General features: G+C 50.2%; 1 protein-coding gene and 1 pseudogene across 1 annotated transcript; one reads left to right on the top strand and one right to left on the bottom strand.

Moving 5' to 3' along the window:
- Positions 1-760: 760 nt before the first annotated feature.
- On the top strand, positions 761-1,273 carry LOC118716934 (annotated as a pseudogene).
- A 4,051-nt stretch (positions 1,274-5,324) lies between these two features.
- On the bottom strand, positions 5,325-6,269 carry LOC118716943 (olfactory receptor 5). Its single transcript, XM_036434449.1, has one exon. It carries the CDS (start codon positions 6,267-6,269, stop codon positions 5,325-5,327), a length of 945 nt encoding a protein of 314 aa, XP_036290342.1.
- Positions 6,270-15,160: the final 8,891 nt, after the last annotated feature.

Below are 15,160 nucleotides of genomic sequence, written 5' to 3' on the forward strand. Positions count from 1 at the left end.
ATTGGCCCCCACGCACCCCCGGGCGCCAGCCAGGGGCACCGGGGCGCCGGGCTCGTTAGGATCGGAGGCCAGACCTCCTGGGAGCCTGAGGGAACTTGTTGGCTCGCTGAGGTCATTAGGAAGGAACTGAGGATGGGCAGGTGTCTGCTCCCCGAGAGGGCACAGGCCAGGGTGGCGAGGGAGGAAGAGACGTTTCGGCAGAAGCCAGTGTTACTGAAAAAAAAAAAAATCAACACTGAAACCTGTAGAGAATTTCTGTGAGTTTATTGGAGCCAAACTGTCAGCAAATGCCGGGAAGCAGAACCTCAATGGATTGAGATGATGCTCCGGAGAATGGCGGGCCATGTTTCTATATGTATACATTGCTGTCAAAGAAGGGACATAGGTGGGTGACATGAAATCCATTGGTGATGGAGTAGGGAGGCGGGAGAAAGCAAAGCGGAGGAAACCCCTGGGATTGGGTAAAAAGTGAAGCGATGGGCACATCCTTATGTGGGTGCAGGGACGATGAACACGATCATGAAGGGATTCGAGGCATCTGTCCTGGCGCCCACCACATCTGGTGGTGCCCCAGGGGCTCCAGGAAAAAGGGAAGTTTCCCGGTCAGGGCACATACCTAGGTTTTGGGTTCAAGATCCTGTCAGAGCAAGTTCCAGATGCAACTGGTCAATCTCTCTCTCTCTCTCTCTCTCTCTCTCTCTCTCTCTCTCTCTCTCTCTCCCCCCCCCCAATAAAAACATATTCTCGCCCCTTTCCTCAGCTGCTGCTAAGGTGCTCGGTTCTTCCGAGGAAGCTAAGGCCGCGTTGGGGGGAGGCCCTCACTTCATCCGGCGACTAGCACCGCTCCCGGCAGTGCTCGCCCAGCACCCACCCTCGCCATGGCCTCCGTGTCGGAGCTCGCCTGCATCTACTCGGCCCTCATCCTACGCGACGATGAAGTGAGGTGACGGAGGATAGGATCAATGCCCTCAGTAAAGCAGCTGATGTACATGGTGAGCCTTTCTGGCCAGGCCTGTTTGCAAAGGCTCTGGCCAATGTCAACACTGGGAGTCTCATCTGCAATGTAGGGGCTGGTGGACCTGCCCCTGCAGCTAGTGCTGCACCAGCAGGAGGTCCTGCCACCTCCACCGCTGCTGCCCCAGCTGAGGAGAAAGTGGAAGCAAAGAAAGAAGAATCTGAGGAGTCTGATGATGACATGGGCTTTGGTCTTTTTGACTGAACTGGCTCTTTTGTAACACAAACAATAAAAGCTGACCTCTGTTAAAAAAAAAAACAAAAAAACAAAAAACAAAACATATTCTCGGTGAGGATCCTATCTAATGAAAGAGTAATCTGCAAATGGACCATCACTCCAACACACAAGATGGCCGCCCCATGTGGTCAAAGATGGCTGCCCCCCATGGACACAAGATGGCCACCACAAAATGGCTTGGAGGGGAGGGCAGTTGGGAGGGACCAGGGCTGCAGGGGAGGGCAGTTGGGGTGACCAAGCCAGCAGGGGAGGGCAGTTAGGCATCAATCAGGCTGGCAGGAGAGTTGTTAGGGGGTGAACAGGCTCGCAGGCAGAAGCAGTTAGGAGTGATCAGGCGGGCAGGCAGGCAGGTGAGCAGCTGGGAGCCGGTAGTCCTGGATTTTGAGAGGGATGTCCACAGGGATCAGGCCTAAACAGGCAATCAGACATCCCTTAAGGGGTTTCTGATTGGAGAGGGTAAAGGCTGGACTGAGGGACAACACCCCCCTCCATGCATGAATTTCGTGCACCAGGCCTCTAGTTACAAATAAAAAAGTCAAGGTAACCCAAATCGAAGGAAGTCTGAGAGACAGTCATAGCTCAGAGAGGCCTGAGGAGGCATGAGACTAAATGTAACACGGCATCCTGGATAGACTTCAGGAACAGAAAAAGTGATTAGGTGAAAATGTAGCAAATGCACCCTGGTGGTGCTGCCCAGTGGTTAGGACTTTGGCCCAACCACCAAAGGGTGGTGGGTTAGATTCCCAGTCAAGGGCATGCACCTGGGTTGCAGGTTGGATCACAGCCCCAGGTGGGGCACTTATAGGAGGATCAATATGTCTCTCTCATACAGGTATTTCTCTCTCTCCCTCTCCTCCTCTTTTTCCTTTCCACTCTCTCTAAAAATCAATGAGGCCCGGAGTGGCTCAGTGGTTGAGCATCCACCTATGAACCAGAAGGTCACGGTTAATTCCGCGTCAGAGCATATGCCCAGGTTGCGGGCTCGATCCCCATTGAGGGGCGTGCAGGAGGCAGCCGATCCATGATTCTCTTTCATCATGGATGTTTCTCTCTCGCCACCTCCCCATTCCTCTCTGAAATCAATGACAGTATCTTTAGAAAATTATTTAATGACGCAAGATCACACAGCTACTTGCTACCCTCTAAAACAAAAATATTAAAAAACAAAAAAAACAATGGAGCCCTAACTGGTGTGGCTCAGTGGATAGAGCGTCGGCCTGCAGACTGAAAGGTCCTGGGTTCGATTCCGGTCAAGGGCATGTACCTTGGTTGCAGATACATCCCCAGTGGGGGGCGTGCAGGAGGCAGCTGATGGATGTTTCTCTCTCATCGATGTTTCTAGCTCTCTATCGCTCTCCCTTCATCTCTGTAAAAAATCAATAAAACATATTTTTAAAAATTAAAAACCAATGGGAAAATATCCTGAGTAAGGGATTAACAAAACAACAAAAAGCTTAGCAAATCCAAATCAGGTATGGCCTTTAGTTCATTTTGTTTGCCAACTTTCCTGGGCTGTGGAACGCCCAGATATCTAGTTCAATGTTATTGCTGAAGGGTGTTTCCCAGAGAGATTAACGTTTGAATTGGTGGGTCCAGTCAACCACTGCCCCCCACCCCTCGCCCCCCACGTATGTGGGTGTCAACCAATACACAGTGTTCAAATTTCCCAGCTGTCCCGTTTGCTTGCTTGAATGATTGTCCTAATAAGACTCAGGTATTGCATCGGGTAGATCTGCCTCTTATGTGTGTGTCTCTTATCATTTTCTTATTTTTATTTTTAAATTCATTTTTATCACCCAGCCCCAACCCCTCCCGTTTTCCAACCATCCACCCTGTGCGTCCTGCGTGAGTCTTAAGTGAGGCCCTGTGCGTCCTGCGTGGGCCCTGTGCGTCTTGCGTGCGCCCTGTGCGTCTTGAGTGAGTCTGAAGTACGCCCCTGTGCGTCCTGCGTGCGCCCTTATGCTCCTGCGTGTGCCCCTGTGTGTCCTGCGTGCGCTCCTGTGCGTCCTGCATGAGTCTTAAGTGCGCTCCTGTGCTCCTTGCGTGCACCCCTATGCTCCTGCGTGCGCCCCTGTGTGTCTTGCGTGTGCCCCTGTGCGTCCTGCGTGTGCCCCTGTGCGTCCTGCGTGCACCCTGTGCGTCTTGCGTGAGTCTTGAGTGCGCCCCTGTGCGTCCTGCGTGCGCCCCTGCGGGCCTGTGTGTCTTGCGTGAGTCTTGCATGCGCCCCTGTGCGCCCGCGGGCTCTGCTGGGGATCTAGCTCTCGCTGGGCGCCTGCTGCTCACGCTGCCTCGGCCCAGGCACAGCGTGTCCCTGGGGGCTGCGCACTGAAGGGGTCCTGCGTCCCCACCTCGTGCTTTCTCCTCAAGAGCGTGGCCTGGGGCTGCCACGTGGCCAAAGGCTGGGGCCTTCACTGTGGGTCGTACTGAGTGCGCCTCCTGCTGGCTGCCATCTGCTGGCCAGGTGGTCTTTACCGTCTGGCCTGCCACATCCGCCACTTCGGTGACATCTCGCCTCTGCGGGCCTGGGGTGTGCCACTCCAGGGTCTTCGAGGCCCACGTGTGGGCGGCCACAGTGCTCATCATGGTTGCCCCCTTCTGTCCCACATCCACGCCCTACAGCCACGGTTCTGGCCACCGCCCTGCAGATCCCAAGGGCCGCCGGCTCGCCTCAAGCTCTCTCCACAGTGCCTCCCACCTGGTCAGTGGGGCTGGGTGGCCGGAGCATCCACTCAAGGACGGGGTTTTCAGGAATGGAGCCAGAGGGTCCAGCAGTCAGAAGACAAGGAGAGTGTGCACACATGCCCACCTGGACGGCACTGTCCTTGGTGCTGAAACGGAGTCCTCTCCCTCCCCCTCTCCAGTCCCCCCTGCCTCACACTGTCACCCACAGCTCACTCTGAACCGGGGTGTTGTCTGGGCGCTTCCACGTCGCGTCCTCCCGTCCTCACAGCCAGAGAAATTGGCTTAAACCAAAGCTCCAGATCTCCAAGACCTCCCTCCTCTAGTCTCTGTGGGATTTAAGAACAGATGAGGACTTTTTTTTCCTTCTGAATCCCTACTGGGCAAAGGCACACCTAATTTGGAATCCATCTTTACGCCGTATCAATGAGCATGCATGGGCACCCTACTGTGTGCTAGAATGTGCTCTGCGTGCTGGGAACACAGAAATAAATCTGACTCCATGTCTACTTCAACAGTCTGTGGCAACAGTGGATAAGGAGACAGGAGGAGCAGAGATTGGGGAAGGAGATGAGTCTGGTCCAAAAATTTATCACAAACTCTCAGAAGAATGTGGTCACCAAACTGAAGTTTTGGGAACCTTCTAAGATGGTCCTCGTTTGACACAGTTAATAAACACTCCATGCGTACAACAAACACATGCTTGGTCATAATGCAAGATTAATTTTTTAAAAAAATTTTATTGATTGATTTGAGAGAAACAGAGAAAGAGAAATATCCATTTGTTGTTCCAATTATTTATGCATTCAGTCACTGGTTCTTTTTTGTCATTGTTGTTTGTTAATACTCACCCAAGAATATTTTTTCATTGGTTTTTAGAGAGAGTGGAAAGCAGGGAGGGAAGGAGGAGAGAGAGGGGGGGGGGGAGAGGGAGAGAGAGAGATTGGTTGCTTCCTGCACTCTACCCAACCTGGCTAGAGATTCATGCCCTTGACCAGGAAACTAAGCTGTAACCCTTCTGACACAATGGACAGAGCCAGAATTGTACCATTTTAGGGAGTAAAATATATGGTCTGTAAGGTTATATCTCAATAAAAATATAATGTGTTGCCGAAACCGGTTTGGCTCAGTGGATAGAACTTCGGCCTGCAGACTGAAAGGTCCCAGGTTCGATTCTGGTCAAGGGCATGTACCTTGGTTGTGGGCACATCCCCGGTAGGGGGTGTGCAAGGGGCAGCTAATCAGTGATTCTCTCTCATCGATGTTTCTAACTCTCTATCCCTCTATCTTCCTCTCTGTAAAAAATCAATGAAATACATTTTTTAAAAATACATACATATATATATATATAATGTGTTGACAGCGTGAGATCTCCCCGTGCCCAGGCCGGCGGTCAGCCTCGGGGCCAGCGCAGGGTCCTGCGGAGAGCCGCCCGCACCTCCCTGTTCCGCAGGCAGTAGATGACGGGGTTGCACATGGGCGTGACCACCGTGTAGACCACGGACAGCACCTTGTTGAGGTCCGTGGCGTCGACGCGGCGGGGGCGGGCGTAGATGAACAGGGTGGCCGCGTAGAAGATCCCCGCCACCGCCAGGTGGGAGGCGCAGGTGGAGAAGGCCTTTCGGCGGGCCGCGGCGGTGGGCATCCGGAGCACCGCCCTCCCGATGGCCACGTAGGAGGCGCCGGCCACCAGCAGGGAGCCCCAGAGGATGACCACGGCGGAGACGAAGTCCACCAGCTCCGTCAGCGCCACGTGGGCGCAGGACAGGCCGAGCAGCGGGGACACGTCGCAGAAGAAGTGGTTGAGGGCGTTGGGACCGCAGTAGGTCAGGCTGGCGATGCAGGAGGTCTTGGCGGCGGACACCAGCAGCCCGCCCAGCCAGGAGGCGGCGGCCAGGCCCAGGCAGACCCGGGGCCTCAGGAGCAGCGGGTAGCGGAGCGGGTGGCAGATGGCCGCGTAGCGGTCGTAGGCCATGGAGGCCAGCAGGGCGCACTCGGTGCAGATGAGGGCGATGAAGAGGAAGAGCTGGGCCATGCAGGCGGCGAAGGGCACGCGGCAGGGCCCGCCCCGCAGCCCCGCCAGCAGGGTGGGTGTGACCACGGTCACGTAGCACATCTCCAGGCCGCTCAGCTGGCCCAGGAAGAAGTACATGGGCTTGTGCAGCTCCCCGTGGGCGCGGATGAGGCAGACGATGAGGGCGTTCTCCAGGAGGGTGGCCAGGTACAGGGTCAGGAAGATGGCAAAGAGGGCGTCCTGTGCATCCGGCCTCGTGGACAGACCCAGCAGGACAAACTCCTGGACTTGGGTCAGGTTGCCCAGCTCTGGGGGCCTCTCCATCTGAGAAATAAACACACACCCATAAGGCCTAGCTGGTGTGTTTCAGCCCTCCATCCAAAGGTTCAAGGGTTCAATTCCTGGTGCAAGACATGAAGGGCCTGCACCTGGGCTGCAGGTTTCATCCTTGACCATATCTGGGTGTGTGCACGAGGCAACCAATCAATTTGTCTCTTTTTTTCTCTCTCTCTCTCTTTCTCTCTCTCTCTCTCCTCACTCCCTTCCACTCTCTCAAAAAATCAATTGAGCCAAACCCGATTTGGCTCGGTGGATAGAGCGTCGGTCTGCAAATTGAAGGGTCCCGGGTTCAATTCCGGTCAAGGGCATGTATCTTGGTTGCAGGCACATCCCCAGGGGGGGGGGGGTGCAGGAGGCAGCTGATCAATATTTCTCTCTCATCAATGTTTCTAATTCTCTATCCCTCTCACTTCCTCTCTGTAAAAAATAAATTATATATATATATATATATATATATATATATATATATATATATATATATATATATTTAAATCCTTATTTCCCTATTCCAGGATTTCCCCACTAACGTGATGTCATTTACTGAAATTTGCCACATCTATTAGCAAAGAACGTGAGCTGTGTTGATTTTCTATAAAATAAAAAAAGGAAATTTCATTCCTGATTTCGTCCCACCACACACTCCCCAACTTTCACTATAAAGATGGAGATAACATTTATTGCATATATCTATGTCCCGGGCGGGTCCTTTTAATAACACATTTTGTACATTTTCAATGTCCTGCAACACAGGCACCATTTTCTTTATTAAAAGCAAAACAAACAGCAAAACCACCGAGATTTCCAGAGGCTACAAGCACGAAGTGAGAGCCCTGGGGTTTTTCTTGCATGAAGAATGTGTTGCTTATGAATCATGCTTTTGGTCTGTGTGAGATAAGAGTAAGTGAAGCCACAAAGCTAATAGAATTTTTTTAAAGTACTGTTCAGAGTGTCCACCTTTCCCCCCTCATTTGACCCCCTCCACCTAAGCCCCCAACAACACAGGCCTTCCCCATACTATTGTCTGTGTCCATGGGCTATGTATATCTATAATAATAAAAAGGTAATATGCTAATTAGACCAGACATCCTTCCGGACAAAGCCACAGTAATGGGGGGCAGGATAGAGGCAATTAGGGGCGGTCAGGCTGGCAGGGGAGAGCAGTTGGGGGCAATCGGGCAGGCAGACAGGCAGGCAAGTGGTTAGGAGCCAGCGTTCCTGGGTTGTGAGAGGGATGTCCCAGATTGGAGAGGGTGAAGGCTGGGCTGAGGGACCCCATCTCACACACACCCCCCCTCTGTGCATGAATTTCGTGCACCGGGCCTCTAGTATGCAAACAAGTTCTTTGGTTAATCTTTTCCCATCCCTGCCACCCTTATCCCCTCTGAGATCTGTCCGTCTGTTCTATGCATCTATGTGGCCGGACCTATTTTATTCCTAGGTTTATTGTGTTCATGAACGCCCACATATGAGTGGGATCCTGTGATATTTGTCTCTCCCTCAATGGCTAATGTCCCTAAGCAGGTTCAACTCTGTCCCATGCAGTCCCATGGGCTTTTTGGTGCTGTCCACGGTGCTGAAACAGCCCACCTAGGGGCGCTGTCCGCGGTGCTGAAACGGCCCCTCACCGCAGCCCCGCGGGCAAGTCCCACCCAGAGGCCGCTGTCCGCGGTGCTGAACGCGCCTGCAGCCCGGCAGCCTAAGCGCCTACTGTCTGAGCTCCCCTGAGCTCCCAGGGACACCGCCTTCCCTGTCCCCCTCTCCGGGCGCTTCCCACCCCTCATCGGACCTGGCTCGTCCGCGACCCACGTCCTCTCTGGTCCAGCCTCTGTTCCTAAGTCCTCTCTCTGGCCCTGGGCCACATTCCACCGCTCTGTGAGGTCTCTCACAGCCAGTCAGCTTCAGGGCCAGAGAGGTGGTTAGTTATGGCTTCTCTCGAGTCAGAGGCAGCCCGTTTCATTCCAAAGGCGACATTGGAATTTCTCAGCTGAGGGTCAGGGAGCATGGCCACTGTTTGGGGTTTTTATTTCATCCCATAGAGTATGAACAATGTACTGAGCACTGAGCTAGGCACAAAAGGGGCATTAGGATGGACAAGATATGGGGGGTTGTGTTTCTACTGGTATATGATGCTTTCTTTTTAAAATATATTTTGTTGATATTTTACAGAGAGGAAGGGAGAGATATAGAGAGTTAGAAACATCGATGAGAGAGAAACATTGATCAGCTGCCTCCTGCACACTCCCTACTGGGTATCTGCCTGCAACCAAGGTACATGCCCTTGATCGGAATCGAACCCAGAACCTTTGAGTCTGCAGGCCGATGCTCTATCCACTGAGCCAAACCAGTTAGGGCTATGATGCTTTCTTATTGAGGACAGAATTATAGATGTATCCCATTTTCCTCCCTTTTTGTCCCCACCACCCAACCCCTGCCTCACCCCGGCCTTCCCCATGCTATTGTCCGTGTCCATGGGCTATGCATACATGCATACATATTCTTTAGCCAATCTCTTCCTGGCCACCCACCTCCCTCTGATATCTGTCATTTTGTCCCATGCATCCATCCATACTTCTGGACTTATTTTGTTCCTCAGTTTATTTTGTTCAACAGATTCCACCTATAAGTGAACTCCTGTGGTCTTTGGCTGACGTATTTTGCTTACCTGATGCTTTCTTAGTAGCTAAACGTGGACATGGGACTTCACCTGCCTGACCCTCAATAGCCTTTTCTGAGAAAAAAAAAAAAGATAGATGTAACTATCTTCCTGGAAAATTCTGTAATAATCCACCACTGTTTTTCATGCATATACACTAAGTGGCCAGATTATGATGATCTCTGAATGCACAATCATCTGACCACTCAGTGTACATCCTATAGAATAAAAAAGCTAATATGCAAATGGTCCCTCGACCAGGAGTTTGATCAGCAGGCAGGCCAGCCAACCGCCCCTGGCCAGGCTGGCTGGACCCCACCCATGCATAAATCCATGCACCAGGCCTCTCTCTCTCTCTCTCTCTCTCTATATATATATATATATATATATATATATATATATATATATATATATATATATATATATATATATAGTGGCCAGATTATTATGCATTCAGAGATCATAATAATCTGGGCGCTCGGGGTATAGCTTTAATTGAGTTTATTGGGGTGACACAGGTTAACAAAATTATACAGGTTTTGGGTGCACAGTTCTACAACACATCACCCGTACACTGTATTGTGTGTTCTGCACAGAAGTCAACTCTCCATCTGTCACCATTTACTCCACCAATACCTTCCTCCACCTCCCATTTCCCCAGCTATCACCACACTGTTGTCTATGTCCATGGGCTCTCTCTCTCTCTCTCTCTCTCTCTCTCTCTCTCTCTCTCTCTCTCTCTCTCTTTTTTGCTCAATCTCTTCACACTCCCATCCCTTCCTCCAACCACTGTTAGCCTGCTCTCTAGCTATGAGCCTGCCTCTATTTTGTGTATGAGCTCATTTTGTTCATTGGATTCCACAGGGGAGTGAAATCACCTGGTGCTTGTCTTTCTCTGACTGGCTTAGTTCACTCAGCATGCTGCTCTCTGGGCCCACCCGGCTCCATTACTGAATATGAGTCAGGGATCCCCACTCTAAACACAGGCTCTGTCCCTGAGCAGCTGTGAGGTTGTGGACAAGGTACATGTCCTCCTAGCACTTCCGTTTCCCTGTGTGGAAACTGGAGATGATTTGATTCCTTATAGTGTCGCCCTGAGCCAAGTTTCTGTTCCGTGATGAGCAATAAAAATTAGCTATTGTTATTAAGGAGTATGCCATCCACACCTAGGTATCATCTTTATGATGCGGACATTATTTCTTTTGTTTTTGTTGGTGTTAATTTTCCCCCAGAACATTTTTCCTTTGATTTTTTTTTTCCTAGAGCGAGTAGAATGAAGGGAGGGAAGGTGGCAGGGAGAAAAGGGATAGAGGAGAGAGAGAGATAGAGACGTGAGATAGACACATCTATTGGTTGCCTCCTGCAGGTGCCCTGACCAGGACCTGAGATCAAACCTATAACCCAGGTGTATGTCCTTGAAGGAGAATTGAACCTGAGATCCTTCCATGTGCAGGGCCCATGCTCTAACCACTTAGAGACACCATCCAGGGCTCTGGTCTGTACATTATTTCATTGATCCAGGTTGTCGCCATCCTGTGAGTGAACTCTTATTTTCTACATTTCATTCAGAAGAGGAATGAAAGCTTCGAGAGATTCCCTGACCAATTTGGCTCAGTGGATAGAGCGTCAGCCTGCAGACTGAAGGGTCCCAGGTTCGATTCCAGTCAGGAACACATGCCTGGTTCTTCAGCTCTGGGAGGTGAAGAAACTTGGCTAAGGTCACACCGATAGGGGCAAATCCAGCCGCCACACTGGGCCTATCTGATTGTGAAACCAGGGGTCATTTTTCTAGACTCCCCTGCCTGTCTGGGGAGACACATCCCACAGGTCTGAATCTGTCTGGTGTAGCTATGCTTTTGCCTGACTTCAAGCTCTGACTGCAAGTGAGTTCAGAGCTGGCATATGAATCGAATCCTTTCTAACAGAGAAGGCCAGCATGCAACCAGCAAGGCAGGGTAGAGGCCTGATGAAGGGGCATTTACTTCAGAGGGAAGGACTGGGGAAAACTCGCCTAGAATCTGACATTTTAGCCCTAGCTAGTTTGGCTCAGTGGGTAGACCGTCGGCCTGGGAGTGAAGGATCCCGGGTTCAGTTCCGGCAAAGGGCACATGCCTGGGTTGCGGGCTCAATCCTGATTGTGCAGGAGGCAGCTGATGATTCTCTCTCTTCATAGATGTTTCTTTCTCTCTCTCTTCCTCTCCCTCTTCCTCTCTAAAATCAATAAAATATACTTGCTTGCATAAATAAGAGAAACAACAAATATCTCTGTGTGTGTCTATCTATCTCTCTATCTCTCTTTCATCAATCAATCAATAAAGAAGAATAAAAAAAAATTAGCCCTCAGAATGAGGCGAACCAGGACGCCACATCCAAATCCTCTCCTGCCTATCCCTATGAATTCAAGCACAGCTCTTAGCCTTTACGAGAGCATGGGTTAACACGGAGATTATCACGCTCAGCGAAATAAGCCAGACAGGGGAAGACAAACAGCAGATGATCTATCTCACGAATACGTGGAATCTCGTGAACAAAATACACTGACGGATGAACTAGAACAAACTGGCAGCTGTCAGAGGGGATGTGGAAAGGGGAACGGGATGGAGCAGTCGAAGAGCATACGTGCAGAACCCATTGATACAGACAACAGTGTGCCAATGGCCAGAGGAAGAGGATGTGGGGGCTGGGTGAAGGTGGGCTAAGCGGGGGGTGGGGGAAGATGAGGGACAACTGAAATACTGTCAACAATAAAATAAAAACATTGCCCTAGCCTGTGTGGCTCAGTGGATAGACCGTCGGCCTGCGGACTGAAAGGTCCCAGGTTGGATTCCGGTCAGGGGCACATGCCTGGGTTGTGGGCTCGATCCCCAGTTGGGGACTTGTAGGAGGTAGCCGATCCATGATTCTCTCTCATCATGGATGTTTCTGTCTCTCTCTCTCTCTCTCCCTCTTCCTTCCTCTCTGAAGTCGATTAAAAATATATATATAAAATAAAAATAAAAACGTCAAATTTTAAAAATCAAGCATTTTGTCCTTCCTCTTTCTGATCTTTAGCCTCTCCATCAGTCTAATAGGAGCTGTAGATATAACCGTACCTTAGGATTGTTTAGGGGATTGAAGGAGATAATGCAAGGAGAGCACTTAGACTCTAAGTCTTAGAGGATGCGTGTTACATAAGCCATTTCCTTCCTTTCCATCTGGATGAAAAGTCCTTTTCCCTTGGCCCCCAAATGAGCTGCCCAGGCTCCTTACCTGAATGCTTGCATGAAACGGGTCTGTCAGCACGGATACAGCTGGGCCCCTTTCTTTCTCAGGGTCTCTGGTCCGTGACGGGGTGGCTGGAGAATCCACTCAAGGATGGGGTTTTCAGGAATGGAGCCAGAGGGTCCAGGAGTCAGTAGACAAGGAGAGTGTGAACACATGCCCACCTGGAGGGCGCTGTCCTTGGTCCTGAAATGAGGTCCCCGGTCGTCGTCCCCCCCACCCCCCTCCAGTCTTCCCCCCTGCCTCACACTGTCACCCACAGCTCACTCTGAACTGGGGTGTTGTCCGGGCGCTTCCACATCGCGTCCTTCCGTCCTCACAGCCAGAGAAATTGGTTTAAACCAAAGCTCCAGATCTCCAAGACCTCCCTCCCCTGGTCTCTGTGGGATTTAAGAACAGACGAGGGTTTTTTTTTTCCTTCTGAATCCCTACTGGGCAAAGGCACAGCTAATTTGGAATCCATCTTTAGGCCACATCAATGAGCATGCATGGGTACCCTACTGTGTGCTAGAATGCGCTCTGCATGCTGGGAAGTTAATCTAACTCCATGTCAACTTCAACTGTCTGTGGCAAAGGTGGATAAGAAGACAGAGGACGACCAGAGATTGGGGAAGGAGACGAGTCTGGTCCAAGGACTTACAGGAAAGTTTCAGGAGAATGTAGCCACCACCCTGAGGTTTCAGGAATCCTTCTAAGATGAGCTTCATTTGATACAGGGCAATAAACATTCCATAAGCAAACAGGCACATGCTCGGTCGTCTGCACAAAATTTTTATTTATTACTTATTTATTTGGGAGACAGAAAAAGAGAAACATCGATTCATTTTTCCATTTGTTTATACCCTCTTTGGTGGATTTTTTGTTGTTGTTGTTGTTTATGTTAATCTTCACCCTAGGATATTTTTCCCTTTGATTTTTAGAGTGTGAGGGTGAGAGAGAGAGAGAAACATCAATTGGTTGCCTCCTGCACATCCCCTACTAGGGATCAGGGCCAAAACCCAGGCATGTGCCCTGACATGACCTCTTGGTTCCTGGGAAGACACTTAACCAGTAAGCCACATGGGCCAGGCATTCTTAGCCATTTTTAAAATATATTTTATTTATTTTTTATTTTTTTTTTTTTTTACAGAGAGAAAGGGACAGGGATAGAGAGTTAGAGACATTGATGAGAGAGAAACATCGATCAGCTGCCTCCTGTACACTCCCTAGTGGGGATGTGCCTGCAACCAAGGTACATGCCCTTGACCAGAATCGAACCTGGGACCCTTCAGTCCGCAGGCCGACGCTCTATCCACTGAGCCAAACCGGTTTTGGCTGGTCCTTTTTTTATGTTGCTATTATTCTCACTAAGTTCCCTAAAATTCTCACTTCATTCCTTAAAGTTCTCATAAATTCCTTTGAGCATCCTTATAACCATTGTTCTGAACTCTGTATCTGGTCTTTTTCTTGCTTCCATTCCATTTAGTTCTTTTTCTGGAGATTTCTTCTGTTATTTTATTGGTGTTTTTTAAAAAATATATTTTTATTGATTTCATAGAGGGAGAGATGGGGAGAGAGAAATAGAAACATCAATGGAGAGAATCATTAATTGGCTGCCTCTTGCATGCTCCCCACTGGGGATCAAGCCCACAACCCAGGCATGTGTCCTGACCAGGAATCATACTGTGACCTCCCAGTTCCCAGGTCTACGCTCAACCACTGAGCAACACTGGCCGGGCCTGTTCTTTCGTTTGTGAGGTGTTTCTTTGTCTCTGCATTTGGCTGCTTCCCTGTGTTTGTCTCTATGTATTCGGTAGAGCTGCTATGTCTCCTGGACTTGGAGGCCTTTTGGAGAAGGTGCCCTGTATATTTCAGTGGCTCGGCCTCCCCAGTCACCTGAGCTGAGCGCTCCGGGTGTACTTCTGTGTGGGCTGTGTGCACTGTCCTGTTGTAGTTAAGCCTTGATTGCTATTGGCGTCACTGGGGAGGGTTTGTCGCCCTTGGCCAATCAGTTTTAAGGATCGGCTGTGACTATAGATAAAGAACTACTGTGCAGGAGACATCCTATGGAGCAGGACTTGCTTCAGTGAGGTTTCGGTGCTCACTGAGTCTCCCCCCGACTTTTTTCTTTCTTTCTTTTTTTTTTTTTTTTTTTTTTTTTTTTTTACAGAGAAGAAGGGAGAGAGTTAGAAACATCAATCAGCTGCCTCCTGCACACCCCCTACTGGGGATGGGCCCACAACCAAGGTACATGCCCTTGACTGGAATTGAACCTGGGACCTTTCATTCCACAGGCTGATACTCTATCCACTGAGCCACACCGGTTTCAGCTGAGTCTGCCCCTTGAGTGTGTCCATGTGCAGGTGATAAGGTTGTAATTGGGCGTGGTTGAAGTTGACCATCAGGTGCACTGGATCTGGGGCCTTCTAGGAGCTGCAAAGTCAGCCTCTGCCTGTGCCCTGTCCAGGGCGCTCAGCATAAGCTGCAAAGCCATCTGCAGATGGATGCTACTTACGTTGAGTTGGAAGTGCTCAGGAGAGGCCAAACTGTGAACCAGGGTGGTTTTCCACTAGCTTCAGGTCATGAGCCGCTTATTGAGAGGCACGGGGCATGCTGGTGCCAGCTGATGCTTGTTTGAGAGATTTTAGAAAACCCCAAAGCATGAGGCAAGAGACATTCTTTAAAAAAAAAAAAAAGTATGTTTTTATTGATTTTAGAGAGAGGAAGGAAGAATAGAAGGGTGCTTTTGGGAGGCAACTGATTGATGTTCTCTCCCTCTCTCCCCCCTCTCTTCCACTCTCTCTAAAAATTAATTGGAAAAAAATATCCTGGAGTGAGGATTTTTAAAAATGCTTGGCACAGCCCTGGCCAGGTGTGGCTCAGCTAGTTTAGTGTGATCCCAGATTGGAGCACATGTCTGGGTTGTGGGCTCTATATTTCTCTCTCACACTCTCTCCCTCTCTCTTTCTCTTCCTTCCTCTCT

This window comes from Pipistrellus kuhlii, unplaced genomic scaffold, assembly GCF_014108245.1.
Source record: "Pipistrellus kuhlii isolate mPipKuh1 unplaced genomic scaffold, mPipKuh1.p scaffold_m20_p_123, whole genome shotgun sequence".
NCBI classification, from domain to species: Eukaryota; Metazoa; Chordata; class Mammalia; order Chiroptera; family Vespertilionidae; genus Pipistrellus; species Pipistrellus kuhlii.